At 43.3% G+C, this 17007-nt stretch overlaps 1 protein-coding gene across 1 annotated transcript in view; it reads right to left on the reverse strand.

Moving 5' to 3' along the window:
* LOC126233650 (PH and SEC7 domain-containing protein-like) overlaps nucleotides 1-16338 on the reverse strand; it is a 291525-nt gene extending 275187 nt beyond the window's left edge. Inside the window, exons 1-2 of the mRNA XM_049942879.1 lie at nucleotides 16270-16338; nucleotides 15622-15688 (exon numbers count right to left, since the gene is read on the reverse strand). Coding sequence (XP_049798836.1) covers nucleotides 15622-15688; nucleotides 16270-16338 — 136 coding nt within the window. The remainder of the gene's footprint in view (nucleotides 1-15621; nucleotides 15689-16269) is intronic.
* Between the last annotated feature and the right edge of the window lie 669 nt (nucleotides 16339-17007).

A 17007-nucleotide genomic window follows, 5' to 3' on the forward strand; every position in this document is an offset into this window, starting at 1 on the left:
CTATCACCATCTGACAGACACTGAATGCGTACTCACTGTGGGTCTCCATTTAGCCCGCTGATCGAATCGTGCAATTAAAGACTTGAGAGCAATCGCATGTGACAGTGGTCCGACGCTGGACTACGTGGGAATGTGAGGGCAGGCATACTCACCGTCAAGGTTCCGGTAGATCACGTGTGGCCATCAGAAGAGATGAATGGCAAGCACACCATAATCCCTTCACACCCGCGCCAGCAGTAATGAACTCGTTGCATACCGTGTTTTCCCGCAACACTGACCGGACATTAGCTACAGCCGGACTAGGCAATTACCGTCCCGCGGATAGACTGCCGCTCAAACGACAACACAAACTGCTGTGTTTGGAGTGGTTCCAAGCATGACTGCTAATGAATGGCGTCGCATTGTGTTCTGCACTACGCCAGATGGCGAACACTGGCGAGTACGGCGGCGACATGGGGATAGATCCAATTCTTCCTGTGTTTTGAAGAGACACAGTGATGTACTCATTGCGTCACGGTGTAGGGAGCCATCGCTTATGACTTCAGATAACGGCAGATAGTTACTAGCGGAACTCGGACGGCACAACGGTAACTCACGGACATCATGCCTCCTCGTGTGTTACGTCTCACTTGACAGTATCGTGGCCCCTTTTGCAACAAGATAACGCTCGCTGACGCACGGTACATGTGGCTATATAATGTCTGCGTGATGTTGAGGTACTCCAGTGGCCACTAAGTTCCCCAGATCTGTCCCCGATAGAACTTTCGTGGGACCACCTTGTAAGTAAACTCCGTTCCACAGCAAGAAGCATCCAGGACTAGTCACAATAGTTGTAGAATAGTGTGCCTCAGGAAAGGATACAACGGCTTTGTCACATCCTTTCCAACCGAATCAGTGCATGCATCCAGGCAAGAGAGGAGCGCAACGTCACACTTATAAGCAAGTTCATACTCCCTAGACTTTTTTTTTAAGCAGACGCAAATAAGGCCACACATATCCTATCAACCCGTAAAGTGTCATTTCGTTCCTTACCACCTTCCAGGTGTTCCACTCTTTTTGTCAAGCAGTGTATCACGTAGCCAACTGTAGCCTTCTACTGCAACAATCAAAACCCAGATACGTATATATACAAGTCTGAATTATAATTTAGTTTCCTAGTTTCTTACAATCCTTTTCTTTCTCTCTGAACAGATTATCTGATAACTTGCTTAGAAAACAAAACCAATCGTGACACCATTTCTATGACTCGAGTTTGAACCCTTGCGGAAAACTTCTCACGCATGAGAGTGGTTGCATGAAACCTAGATCATATGATTTCGATTCTGCTGAGCACACCTAGAACACCGAGCTAAAGGTGCTATCTCTGCGATTTGGGGTGGGCGTTGGTTGAACAATCACGGATGAGCATAGCTTCCCTAACGCTTACGCTGCCCTCTGGAATCCATCACATGATGTGTCACGACTGTTATTAAGGCAAAAAAAAAGGTAGGAATATCTAATGCAATTTTAATCACAGACGTAAACGCAAGTATCAATGCCCGTACACACTATTTTAAGGTGCGGCCGACTTCTGACTTTTCCGACTACGCCCCCACACTGAGCAGGACGTACTGGATTCTGTCCACTAGGAAGCTCTTACACTTTCGCTCCAGTCGTGTACCTGGGCCAATAAACCGATATGTCCCATCCATACCTCCGAAGCTCCTTTCTATTATTGGGCAAGACGAGCGATGACGGAATATAAACTACTACAGACAGTTCGATGTTTCTAAACAATAGTATTTCGTAAAAGAAGACGAAAGAAACAAACATGGAAAACGCACAAGATCCAACATGGATAAAATATCATTAAAACTGCAAGAACTGGTTTTGTTCGAAGTACATATAAGTAGTTTACTTGGTGCCATTACTTTGTCCAGAAATGCTTACAGATGAGACAGTGGACATATATATAAATCATAGGAGACATAAACGTAATTGCTCAATTCGTACTTTTGCTCATAACTAATGCGAACTTCAAGACAACGTAAAAGTGCTCAAATGAGACATTACTTATCTAAATCAACAGACTCAAAAATTATGATCTGTAGTTGACCAATATTTATTACAGTAACTAGTTCCTTAGTAGACCAACGAAGATGCCTAAAACGATTCCATGAAAGAAGTTTAACCCTTTCAAACTCTATGGCTGTAATTGTGTACATTAAATTTTACTGTGTCTAGCCGTGACAGAAGTATTTTTTCAAAAACAGGAACCTGAGGTACACATTGTATAACTGAATATTGTTATCGTTATTTTACATGATGATTACTAAATGATCATTTTACTATAAATTACAATACAGAATGTTTTGTAATTAGTTATTTTAGGCCATAAAATGAAGTCAAGTTTATAACGTCTGCTTTGAGAACGGGTACTTATTTTGGTATACTTCTTGCAGCCAAAATTATTAAAAACTCACCTGAGCATTACCACAAAAATAAAAATATTTCTTCCTCCAGAAAAAATTCAGGTCTTAAAGGGTTATTAGAAACAAAATTCAGATGAAAATGGTGAGTAATAGTTGATGTTATCTGTAGGGTCAGCAACATGAACAAGCAAATGAAGAATGGTTGCAAGGTACTTATACGACACTCTGTTCGCAAACGTCTTCTCAACTTACAGGTTACGGGACCATTGTTCGATTTTTTATTATGGTAAAGGCTCGTCATTTTATTCGCTCTCGTATCTTCCGAAATGCATGACGAAAAGCACCTCACGAGTCGAACTCCAGTGCGTTTCTGTCATTCTTTCATAAACTGGGGAGGCCACACCGACACTAACTTCACACTTAAATCCAACACCCATACCACAGGAGCTACAATGTGCACATCACACACACACAGTTAGTTAGTTAGTTAGTTAGTTACGTGTTCCATTGATAAATAGCACGGAAAAACCGTTATGATATGGAACGTGTCAACTGCACAAGAAATGCGCACAGGAAACAAGGTTCTTTTTTTCTTTTTTCCCATACATACATGCATATCGTGTCGGCTGCTAGGTGAACCACACCTATTCGGTAATGGAAGTTGTACTATGCGTTTTATAGTAGTTTATACCACAAGACTACTACTGACCTCTTGTTGGGAGATTCGTATGTCGGATCGCTGTTACAAGACAGCCAAAAGAACGACCACGTGGATAAAGACGGTACTCACAATTCAACCATCAGATAGCGTGTGTCAATTTCTCATAGCTTAACAATGTGTCGTGTCTGCTGTATTCTGATAAGAGCAGCTCAGTTTTCGTTTTGCATATTTCTCGGTGCGCCACGGTTAGAAAGCAAATCAGTTTAAAGAACTTAACGCCTACATGACAACTTATATCTACATACTAGATGTGACATTTACAAACTATGAGGATACGTTCCTTGCACGAAAACAAGAAAAAATGTCTAACAAACATGGGCTCTAAACTGTATCCCTTCAGAAGGGTATATCCATCTTAGATACTGTGAAACATATACCTTCTACTGCAAGCTCTTTGCTTTCCACATTTTGGGAGGAGATACTAGGACCAAAACAAGAAAAATATGCCCAGTAAACATGAACTCTAAAATGCATACCTTAAGAGCTATGAGAACCTTTTCAGTAGAAGTGATGTTTTTCATCTTTGCTACTGTGAAACTTTACCGGACCTTTTTTTCTTGTTTTGATTAAGAAACATGTCCTCAAAGTCTGTAAAAGGTCTTTAGTTACACCCTGTTCGTTAACCGCAAAGTGCATGGCGAAGGGTTCTTCGTTCCAAGAAAACAATTTTTTTTTCCCTTATTCCATCCCCGTACTGAGCAAGCGAAAACTGAATCACTCTCCCTAAACGTTCCCTAATGTGTTCTACTATTATTTTCTCTTCCCAGGATTCCCGTTTAAGTTCCAAGAACATTTATTCACACTGCAGTATGGGCAGTACCAACCTGTTAGGAGCCTAGCAGCGAGTATGAATCCGTTCGATGTTTGCTGTCATGTCTACTTGTTAGGGTCTCCAAACACTGGAACAATACTATGCAATTGACACTACTAGCGTCTTGTCTGAGTTTTAGATTTGTTGGTAAGGTTCTGCGAAAATGTAATGCATCTATAAACTACGTCTTCTATTAGCTTTGCGTAACACTGATTTTACGTGATCGTCTCATTTCATATCGCTTCTTCTAATCATCCCTAAATACTTATACGCTGTAACTTCATTAATATGCTCACCACTAATCTCGTAATCCAATCATAAAGAGTTAGAGCTATTGTCTTGCATTTATCGACCTTTACAGAGAGCTGTTTAATGTGTATTCAGAACATAAGAGGTTCTATTAGGCTTCCTTGGGGCACACTAGATATTCCTTTCGTTTTTGTACGAACATTCGCCGTCTAGTATACTATACCATACTGCCTTCTACCCACTTTGTCAGAAAAGTTCCAGGACAGGCTTCTTAAAAATACAAAATAACACCAAATAATGATCCAGCTCCTATCGAAGTAGTCCCCTTTGCTATCTGTACGCAGTTGGCAACTATTCTGGAGGTCTTGGAAGCAAGCGGGAAAATTTTCAACTGCGATGTTGGTAAGCTCGTTTGCCACAGCCCGTTGGACGTATGCTATATCCTGATGCACCCTTCCTTTCAGTCGCCTTTTCACTCGCGGAAACAAAAGATTGCAAGGCAAGAGATCGGGCGAACATGGAGGATGTGGGATTGCAGTAACAGAATGTTTTGCGACCTAAAACCATAACAAAAAGAAAGTAACAGAATGTCTGGCCAGTTACTCGGTAACAGACAAAGCAATATTCGGTCTTGCATTGTCATACAGTATGAACCAGTCCTGAAGAATGCCACAGATCAGGTCGGCGAGGTCGAAATGCGTGTCGCAAATGTTTGAACACGTCTATGTAAAGAGTTTGGTTCACTGTTTGGCCTGGAGGAACATACTCATGATGAACTTATCCTTTACTATCAAAGGATTCGATCAACGTTGTCTTTGTTCTCTAAGGTTATCGTTTGACTTTTTTCGCAGTTGGTGACCCAGGCCTACGCCATTCAGAATTTTGACGCTTCGTGTAAAGGTCATAATGGTAGCACCAACTTCCATTCCCCAGCATTAATCTTTAACAGAAAACGTGGGATCACATCCGGCTCTATGCAGTAGTTCAGCAGAAATTCTTCGTCTTTTCTCTTTCTGTTCGTTTATTAGACTGTGAGGAACGAGTTTTGCATTCAGTTCCCGTTTCCATTAAGTCATCGTGTAAAATTTTATGACACACATCATGATTCAAATTAAGTTCCTCTGATATGGCACGCACAGTTACATGACTGTACACTAGAAATAACTGCCTTGCACGCTCCACGTTTGCGTCAGTATGTCCTGTAGACGGGCGACCAGCTCTGGGATCATCTCCCACTGAATCTCTGTCTTCAAATGGGTCAAATGGCTCTGAGCACTATGGGACTTAACATCTGAGGTCATCAGTCTCCTCAGCTTAGAACTACTTAAATCTAACAAACCTAAGGACATCACACACATCCATGCCCGAGGCAGGATTCGAACCTGCGACCGTCAGCAGCGCAGTTCCAGAGTGAAGCGCCTAGAATCGCTCGGTCACAACGGCCGGCGCTCTGTCGTCGCAAAACCTTTTGTGCCACTCGAAAACACGACTTCTTGTAAGTGACTCCTCTGTCTATGCTTGCTTAATTATTGTCCCCGATTCCCTAAGGGTTTTCCCGAACTGAACGCAGAACTTAATGTTCACTCTTTGCTCACAATCAGCATCTATTGTGTCGCAGCAACTAATGCGTCACGAATCCAAACAGTGTGTTGCAAAGTACAGCCCAGGAATCTAAGGAGTTTACTCGGAAACATGACCAAGGTATTTTCAATGAGGTAACCGTATCAGGTAACATAACAACAACATTTGCTCCTTTTTAGTATTGCAAGCTCAACAACATGTCACTGAAATTTTCTGACAAATGGAGTACTATTCTCAACGAGCCGAAACACGAAGATACTTCGTATAGTATGTCTAGAGTATCACAGTCGACGCTGTGGTACAGTGTAGAACGACTGTCCACTACGCCTAATGTCTGGAAGAAAATCGTTGCGAACCCCACTAGCACTCTAGGAAAATAAAAGCCAGTTGGAGGTTTACGAGCGAGCAGGATACTGAAATCAAGCGAGACAATTGCGGAAGCAAATCGTGTCGATGCGAACAGTAGAGGCACAAGGGAAGGGTGCGACTCTTGTAACACGGTTAGGTGAGACAGCGCACAAACCGTTCACACACAGCGGCGCTCGCAGGATGGGACACACACCGGCGCTCGTGCACACTGAAGTCTCACAGCAACGTCACGACCACAGCACTCGTTATTCACAATCCAACAACACACATTCCCTTACCGAACCAATCGGCAGCCGCAGCACTTTCTCAGTCGTCTCTGGAGCGACTCAGGCGCTGGTGTCTTCTGCCACAGGTACGTCAGCTCTCTTCTTCTTCATCTCCAAAGCGTGTCGCCTTCTATAGATATACAAATTTCTACTACAGTCTCTTGACAGGTGCTACCAGATACTTTCTGATTCGGAACTTCCATTGCGACAAATCTCTTCTGCAGCAGCCGTTTTGTAGGTATCCAGTCACTCAGACGACTTCTGAGGCTCCATTACGGGGATATTATTCCAGGCTAAGGGAAGTCCAGACGACCTTATGGAGCTGTGCGAAGTTCGGCGTAACGGCAAGTTCTTCGACTTATGATTTCCTCTTCGTTCTTCGAGAATCTTTACATCCAAACGAACATGTGCAGACCACTTCTGCGAGTCTACACTGAAGCAAAAGTTCAACAGACACGTCAAATTCAGTGGAGCGCAGTACCAATCATAAATAATACATATCGCATACCAACAAACGAATTATAAAATTCTTCAGAATTCTTCTCCGCGCTTTCTCACATGACACCGTGAATGCCTTGGACCAAGGTCGTCAGATGCTGTATTTCTTGCCTTCAGGAAAGCATTTGACTCTGTACCACGCTAAAGTCTATTAATGAAAGTACCACTGCGAGGGTACGCTTGTATTTGAAGTTGCCTCGTTGTGATCTTCAGCTCGAGTAGCCTGCAAACCCCCGACTTGATAAATATCCTTATCCGTAGAATAATTTAATCTCTACCAAAAATCATGACTTGGCAATTCCGATTTTTAAGACTTTTATTGCGCCTTTAACTGCAACACGTACTAGATAGTAAGTATCTTGCTACAGGATACCTTCTGTGTAAAGAATAACGACCTTTTTTTTAAAAAAAAATGCATATACACATTATTGATATAAACGTCTGGTCATTGGTATTCCTTGACAGCGTGGTTGGCGCAGAAGACTCTTCCGTCTTAAGACTACTTTACTTTGCCCATCAAGACTCCAAATACGTCTTCAATTCTCTTGTAAGGGCACGGGGACCAAGCAGAATACCTCATACAAATAATAAAATACTCAATTCAGGACCTGTCTACTAATAAATCTTCTTACATAATAATAAAAACTTTATATCCTGAACGATTATACTGGCTAACAAAATGCATTTAATTCTGTTAATAAATCTTGTTCACTTATATAGAAATTTTGTATGAGATTTCACTTCCACTCAACGAAATTGTTTATTTCCAACTTTGGCTACAAAATATCTGGAAACTCTCGCACCTCCACACATCACATCGGGTATCAAACGAAACTAGTGGCTTGATTGGCTATTCCTTGGTAAAGAGGACGCAGCATTTAGACCACTCGTCACAGGTACAAGTAACTTCAGGCGCGCCTCGTGGTAGTGTGTTGGGATCCTTGCCGATCACGTTTTACTTTCGTGACTTGACAGACAATAGTAGCCTCATTTTTTTTTAGCAATTACCTGCAATAAAGTAATGTCTGAAACGAGCTGCAGATATGTCGGATTAGCGTTTTATAATATTTAATAGTGGTGCAAATTTTGGCAGCTTGTTTTAAATGTTCCGGGATGAAAAACTCTACGCTTTATGAAACACTAGAAGTTTTACCCAATGGCTACAATATAAATGACAACGAGTCACAATTTGAATCAGTCAACTCATGCAAAAACCTTAGTATAACATTTTGTAGGAATATTAAGTGGAATGATCAAAACAAGCTCAGTAGCAGGACTTTGGTTCAATCGTAGGATACTGGGAAAATGCAGTCAGCCTACAAAGGATACAGAATTATATTTCGCTCTGCAGCGAAGCTTCGCTGATTTGAAACCTTCTGATAAATTAAAAATATGTGCTGGCCCAGGACTCGAAGCTGGGACCTTTGGCTTTCACGGACAATTGCTCCACAGACTGAGCTATCCAAGCACGGCTCCCGATTCGTCTTCACAGCTTTACATACGCCAATACCTTATCTCCTACCTCGTTTAGGACAGTGCTGCGAAAAAACTAAGGCTGCTATTAATATTGTTTGTCAGGTCATGAATATAAAACATGATCGGCAAGTGTGCGAACACACTACCACGGGCCACACCTGAAGTTACTTCTACCTTCACATAAATCCCGCCGCATACCTTGCGAGACTAGCACTCCTGGAAGAAAGGCTATGCCTAAGCCTTGTCTTCGCAATATCCTCTTTTACAGGAGTTTTAGTCCTGAAAGGTATGCGAGGGAACTTCTATGAAATCTGAAAGGTAGAAAATGAGGTACCAAAATCAAATGGTTCAAATGGCTCTGAGCACTATGGGACTTAACATCTGAGGTCATCAGTTCCCTAGTACTTACAAGGGAACCTCCCCATCGCACCCCCCTCAGATTTAGTTATAAGTTGGCACAGTCGATAGGCCTCGAAAATCTGAACACAGATCAATCGAGAAAACAGGAAGAAATTGTGTGGAACTATGAAAAAATGAGCAAAATATACAAACTAAGCAGTCCATAGGAAACATAGGTAACATCAAGGACGATGTGAGCACAAGAGCGCCGTGGTCCCGTGGTTAGCGTCAGCATCTGCGGAACGAGAGGTCCTCGGTTCAAGTCTTCCCTCGGGTGAAAATTTTTTATTTTCAGACAATTATCAGAGTTCAGGCACTCACACATAATTAACTTCGCTGTGCAAAATTCCAGGACATGTTCAGATTTGCTTGGACATATGCTGGATTTGACGGTCTACACACGGAAAAATTTGAAAACCTTAAAAACATATGTTTTGACAGAGCACAGAGAAAACTGTGCGACTGTGAAACTGTTGCATTCATTTGTTGAAGTTTATGTGTCACACTCTTATGTTTTCATCAATTTTTTGGAAGTGATTATCACATCCACAAGAAAACCTAAATCGGGCAAGGTAGAAGAATCTTTTTACCCATTCGCCAAGTGTGGAAGTTAGGTGTGTCGACAACATATTCCTGTCATGTGACGCACATGCCGTCACCAGTGTCGTGTAGAATATATCAGACACGTTTTCCTGTGGAGGAATCGGTTGACATATGACCTTGCGATCAAATGTTTTCGGTTCCCATTGGAGAGGCACGTCCTTTCGTCTGCTAATCGCACGGTTTTGCGGTGCGGTCACAAAACACAGACATTAAACTTATTACAGTGAACAGAGACGTCAATGAACGAACGGACAGATCATAACGTTGCGAAAGTAAAGAAAGTAAAATTTTCAGTCGAGGGAAGACTTGAACCAAGGACCTCTCGTTTCGCAGCCGTTCACGTTAACCACGGGACCACGGCGCGCCTGTGCTCATATCATCCTTGATGTTGCATATATTACCCATGGACTACTCAGTATATTTTGCTTATTTTTTCATAGTTCCCCACAACTTCTTCCTATTTTCTCGATTGATCTGTGTTTAGTTTTTCAAGGCCTATCCACTGTGCCAAATTATAACTAAATATTAGGGGGGTGCGATGGGGAGGTTCCCTTGTTAGAACTACTTAAACCTAACTAACCTAAGGACATCACACACATCCATGCCCGAGGCAGGATTCAAACCTGCGACCGTAGCGGTCGCGCGGTTCCAGACTGAAGCGCCTAGAACCGCTCGGCCACACCGGCCGGCTCAAATGAGGTACCAGCGGACGTAGAGCTGCGAGGGCGGATCTTAAGTCGCACAATTGAAAGCACTGGCAAACCATCCACTTCACAGTGGTTCAAAGGACGTACATCTTTACAGCTTTATTAATACAAAGATTTTTATCGTTGAAGGTGCTTCCCAAGTAAACACAAGTAGCGGTTCTGGTTCCATTGTACTACTATGGTTGAGTAAGGTTACAATTTCGCTTGGGTTAAACAATTCATGTAAGCTGCTCATACAGCTAAATTCACGGCGCGCTATATTTCTGGACAAGTTTGTGAACCGGACTTGTATTTATTCCAGGTGCAAGGTTAACGACAATATCTTGGTAAACATGCCAGTATATATGGTTTAAGACTGTTTTCCATTCTCGGCAAATGCAGGTCTTCTTCCCTATTTCCAATTCAGGAACACTACAAACAAGAATTCAAGTACGGAATACATAACAAAGGTCACACGAATCAATGATAAATTACGCACCTGATTTCTTATTTCCATTCCCTCCCCCCCCCCCCCAATTCGTCGTCCTTTAGGCGAAAATAACGAAATTAACAACAATAAAGTAGCAAATTGTAGGTGGAGGACTCCACTGCTTTAAATGACCCAGGCAGAAGAGAGGCAAACGTTGAAGCAAAAGTAATTCATTTTGTACATACAGCTTTGGATTGTGTTGCTTTTTTTTCGAATCACTGCCCTTCAAGGCGGAACCCTAAGACTAATTAACTGATTGACTGTTTGATTGAGCAGAGTCACAACGCTGCACGAAATTAACACTTTGCAATTCATTACCAGGTAATTACGTAGGGGCGCCTAGGAGCGTCAATACCACCCGAGGAAAGGTTTACCCAGTTTTGGTAAAAAATGAAATCAACTGAAAAACCCATCAAAATCGTGAAGTAAAAATTTGCCCACAACCAAACGTCAGAAGCTGCAACGGAACGATAAGCTAGTTCCGTCCAGCCAGTCCGGATCGCCGGCACTTCGCGAAGCCCCAAGACAGCGTCGCGCAACATCCATGATTTAAGTGTTTGCGAGTAATTTTTATTCATATCCCGTTAGTCATTCACTGCCAAATCCTACAACTGTACAGATATACTCCCGGATAAGCACTACTCCATATTCTGAACAATAATGGAGAAAACAATTTTTATTTGCCAGTTTAGGTGCATCTGCGAATGTACATCTAAATAGCAACTTGGAGCCTGCGACTAAGAGTCCTTCTGGTATCGCTGTCATCGTATATTCTCCCACCAGGACCCCCCCCCCCCCCCCCCGTCTTTCTTTTTCTGTTGTTCCTTTTGCGAGAAGTGCGTGGGAGAATGACTGCCGTAAACCTCTAGAGGTGGTTCAAATGGCTCCGAGCACTATGGGACTTAACATCTATGGTCATCAGTCCCCTAGAAGTCAGAACTACTTAAACCTAACTAACCTAAGGACATCACACAACACAAACCTCTAGAGCATGTGCACCAATGTGACAAGAAGTACTAAGTTGCTTGACTCTTACGGAATTTCATCATTATACCTTTCGTGAGACACACGACTATATCGTAAAATTAAGAAGTATCCTTCATTTATTGGTGGTGACTAGTTTCGGACATTACATCCATTTCCAAACCATCTGTCTTCGTAAATACTTAAAACACGTTCCAATAAGGTTTCCAAGAAATAGCCACAGCAGACAATCCAGTTCAACACACAATAAACTATGCTAAATAGTACAGAGCGAACCCCTTCGTAGTTTAGGGTTCATTTCCGTATGCTTCCTAAACAAATCCGAGGGGAACGAGCTGTGGCTCTATGGATCTTTGCAATCGCCTCTATCAATACTGTTAGACCCAGACATGAGCAACACTCAAGAACAGGTCGAACAAGTGTTTTTTAAGCCACCTTCTTCGTGTGTGCATTGTAATTTCTTTGTATTATTCTAATAATATTAGTCTTGTATCTGTAACTACTTCTGTGCGTTAGTTGCACTTAATATCAATCGTCACGCACGCACCCGCTTATTTTATACTTGTTACTGTTCTACTGATTTATTGGTAATAGCGTAATCGCACAGCAATTGTTATTTCCACCCACTTGTATGCAGTACGTTAGTTTTATTTACGTTCAGGGTTCATCTGCTACCTTGCAAATCCCCACATATAATTGTCTGGTGCTGCGAATTTCCTATAAACAACAGCATCACAAATCTTCGCACGTAATCCAACGAATTATTTATTATAAGCACCCAGAATGGGGGGGGGGGGGGGGAATAATAAAACTTCACGTTTTGGGAGGTATGTGATGTCATTTCACTGATTACAAAATCGAATCAAATGTACAAAGCACTTGGCCGTATGATCCCACTTATCACTACGACGGTTGCACCCTCTGGCCATGATACCTGCAATGATTGGATTGGGTAGGATGTCATAAACCGAAAAAGAAATGATTGTCGCAAGGACCGACTCAGCATATAGACAGTTCAAAACAACCTTCGGTGAAATTAAAAGCAAGAGTGCTAACAGAGTGCAACGCGAATTCCACAGTTAAATGCAGAGGGGAGAGCGGGTAGAGCACATTGAAGGCATCTACGTGGGGGAAGAATGGTCTGATGACGCTGATAGAAGAAGAAACAAGAGTAGATATAGAAGAGATAGGGGATCCAGTACTACAAGCCGAATTTAAGACAGATCTCAAAGACTTATGATCGAATAAGGCAGAAGGGGTAGATAACATTCCATCAGAATTTCTAAAGTGATTGGGGAAAGAGGCAACAAAATTATTATTCACGTTGGTGTGAAGAATGTACACGTACGGCCATATGCCATCTGACTTTTGGAAAAATATCATCCACACAATTCCAAATGATTGCAAGAGACGAAAAATGCAAGAATTCTCGCTCAATCATGCATCCAGGTTGCTGACAAGGATACAGAAGAATGGAAAAGAAAACTGAGGCTGTGTTAGATGACGATCAGTTCGGATTTTGGAAAGATAAAGGCACCAGAGAGGCATTCTGACGTTGCAGTTGATAATGGAAGCAAGAAAATCAAGACACGTTTATAGGATATGGCGACCTAGAAAAAGACTCCGACAGTGTAAAATGATGCAAGAAGTCCCAAATTCTGAGAAAAATAAGGGTAAGCCATAGGGAAAGACGGGAAATGTGTCATATGTAGAGGGGACAAGAGTGGAAGACCAAGACGAAGTGCACGGACTAAAAAGGGTATAGGTCATGGATGTAGTCTTTCGACCCTACTATTCAATAAAAGAAAAGTTCAAGAGTAGAATTAAATTTTAAGGTCACAGGATTTCAATAAAATTCTCTAACCTCAGTGAAATTGAAAAGAATTATAGGATTTGCTAAATGGAATGAACAGTCTAATGAGTACACAATACGGACAGAGTAAATCGAATATAGACGAAAGTAATGAGAAGTAGCAGAAATGATAACAGGGAAACTCATAACATCAGGACTGGTGATCACGAAGTTGATGGACTTCAGGAATTCTGCTACTTAGGCAGCGAAATAACCCATGACGGGGAGCAAGGAGGACATCAAAAGGAGACTGAGACTAACACTGGCAAAAAGGGCACTCCTGGCCAAGAGAAGTCTACTTTTATCAAACGTAGGTTTTAATTTAAAGAAGAAATTTCTGAGCATGTACGTTTGGAGAACAATATTGTATGGTAGTGAAACATTGTCTGTGGGAAAACCGGAACGAAAGAGAATCGGAGCACTTTAGATTATGTGCTACAGAAAGATGTTGAACATTAGGTTGACTGATAAGATAAGAAATGAGGAGGTTCTGCGCAGAATCGGAAAGGAATATATGGAAAACACTGAAACGAAGAAGAAGGGACAGGATGATAGGACGTATGTTACGACATAAGGGGATAACGCCCTTGGTACTAGAGGGAACTGTAGAGGGGAAAAACTGTAGAGGAAGACGGAGCATGTGGGACGCCGGCCGCTGTGGCAGAGCGGTTCTAAGCGCTTCAGTCTGGAACCGCGCTGCTGCTACGGTCGCAGGTTCGAATCCTGCCTCGGTCATAGGTGTGTGTAATGTCCTTAGGTTAGTTAGGTTTAAGTAGTTCTAAGTTCTAGGGGCCTGATGACTTCAGATGTTAAGTCTCATAGTGTTTAGGACCACGTGAACCATTTGAACATGTGGGAGGAAGTTCTAAGCGCCGATTCACCACGGTAATTCAGGGAGAGGTTAGCATCAAACTTGCATTTCCGGATAAACAAGGCAGTTCTGGGTGAATAAGATTGGCCAGTAATACTGCACAACGTCTGTCTCACCTTCTACTGACTCGCGGCTGGACAAAGAAATACTTGAGAGGATTTAGTCTACGGGGGAATATTGGAAGTCAATCAACTTGTTTTCTGACTGCTGGCACGAATGTGAAGCGGCTACGATGTGCCTGGTGCACAGTACGGCGATTCTCCCTTGTGGCACTCAGACGTGGAAGACCTTAACATTGACGACGAGTATGCCTGCCCCCACGTTCCCATGCAGTCTAACATCGGGACATTCTCACATACAGTTGCTCCAAATGGAGACCCTACAGTAAGACCCCTTTTAAACTGCTAGGTGCTGATAACGCTGTCTCATACGAGTATGCGGCATCTCTGTGTCCTCTGCGATCACTTAACATCTGACGCTGCTCGCGCTCCTTTACATACACTACAAGGCTTGGTAACAAAACGAAATACAAACACCACTAATGCACTCTGGTGGCCGTTCTACTTGTCACAGATAATTGCATCTCTAATCCTTCACATACCTGCCGATGGCGTGTAAGTGTACGAAGTTACACTGACATCCGACCATGGCTTCTCGGCGCTTCGCTTTTTTTGTCGGGCACTGTACGCCGTGAACAGCAACGGTCCCTCGGGTGCTCCGAAAGTTAACTTCACAAGTGACGATTTCGATCCGCGGAGGGCGACGCTTTGAGTTCTAACTGCCAGAAAAGTCCTCGGATCCATCACAAAGTTAAAATGAAATTCCGTGAGCTCGTAATTTATTCAATAGGCGACAGTGCGGAACTGCATCGAATGCCTTCCGGAAGTCAAGAAACACGAGATCAGCCTAGGTGCCTTTTTGTATTGCCTTCTGGGTCTTGCAGACGCTTAGAGCGAGCCGAATTTCGTAAGATCGTTGCTTGTTGAATTCATGTTTATTCCTAAAGAGGATATTTTTAGTCTGCACAAAGGTCATGAAACGCGAGCTAGCTACGTGCAATACAATTCTGCAAAACGTTAGAGTCAGCGTCAGATTTTATAAGTTATGAAGATGGGACTACAGTACGACATTCAATGTACTTCATTTCTACTTTCCAACGTGCACGAGACAATCTGCGTAAAGGTTCGTGATTACCAAAATGGAAGTCAGTATCGAAACGCAAGATTTTTTTCGGCACGCTGCACCTTTTCTATGAGTCACTACTCAACTCCTAATCGTCATTTGTTGCTACAATTCTTACTTCCACCGTAGAAAGTTTTTTTTTTTGAGAGGCGACAGCCCAGCAGATACTCACCCTCTTTGGTGCTGAACCTGTCAACGTCCGTCTCATTGACCTTGACGATGACGTCTCCCGCCTCTACCTGTCAACAGAACAGCATCACTGTTACAAAGATGTCGGTGCGCTCCATTTACCAAACAAGCAAAACCACTGACAGATTAAACCAGCACAGTGTGAACCTAAAACAAACACACACACACACACACACACACACACACACACACACAGACACACCTCTCTCTCTCTCTCTCTCTCTCTCTCTCTCTACTTTTATTGTATTGTATTGAACTGGGGACCTAGAAACGACGGGGAGGCGTCGTCCCCGCCGTAGCCCTCTGTGGTACACAACCCCACAACAGTCAGCAGTCCACTCACCCCACCGCCGCCCTGAACCCAGGGTTATTGTAGGGTTCGCCCCCTGCCCCACCCCCCTCCCGGACTAGGTAAATGCCGGGCTGATATCCATGTCCTGCCTCAGTTACATGGTTCGGAAACATTTCGAACACGTTGTCATGGGATAGCACTAGAGGCAGACATGGGGTACACAAATTCCATCCCAGAAAGCAGAGGCGAGGCAGGGAGGAGGAGGGTTTGGGTAGTTGCCAGGAAGGCCATCTGGCCACACACTGCCAAATCCAGTACATGCCGACCCCGTGAAGAGACGGGATAAGGCCAGGAATAAGAAGGAAGCTGATTGATACTCATATGAATAGATGTTGGCAAAGCGATCATGTGTGAAGAGTATGATCAAGTGAAGTAATTGTTGTACTGCGCACTGCACTGTGTTTACACGCGCAGCTTATGACAGCGCTCCACTTGCAGATATACTGTAGTGTACGCAATTGTATTGTAGTGTATAAAACGAGGGACCTATAAACGACGTAGAGGCTTCGTCCCGTCGTAGCCCTCAGTGGTTCTCAACACCACAATAGGCCACAGCATTCCACCCACCGCACCGCCGCCCCACACCGAACCCAGGGTTACTGTGCGGTTCGGCCCCCAGTGGACCCCCCGGAAACGTCTCATACCAGACGAGTGTAACCCAAATGCTTGCGTGGTAGAATACGCGTACGCAGAGACAGTGTTTGCACAGCAATCGCCAACACAGTGTAACTGAGGCGGAATAAGGGGAACAAGACCGCATTCGCCAAGGTAGATGGAAAACCGCCTTAAAAACCATCCACAGGCTAGCCGGCACACTAGACCTCGACACTAATTCGCCGGGCGGATTCGTGCCGGGAACCGCACACCTTCCCGCTCGGGAAGCAGCGCGTTAGACCAGGCGGGCTATTGTACGCTATTACTCTCTCTGCTACCTGTTTCTTGGGCTGCCAACCTGTGCAAACAACCAGATGGCTTCATCGGAAAATAATAACAGTTGCTGTGGTGCTACAGAAGAAT

This window comes from Schistocerca nitens, chromosome 1, assembly GCF_023898315.1.
Source record: "Schistocerca nitens isolate TAMUIC-IGC-003100 chromosome 1, iqSchNite1.1, whole genome shotgun sequence".
Classification (NCBI taxonomy): Eukaryota; Metazoa; Arthropoda; class Insecta; order Orthoptera; family Acrididae; genus Schistocerca; species Schistocerca nitens.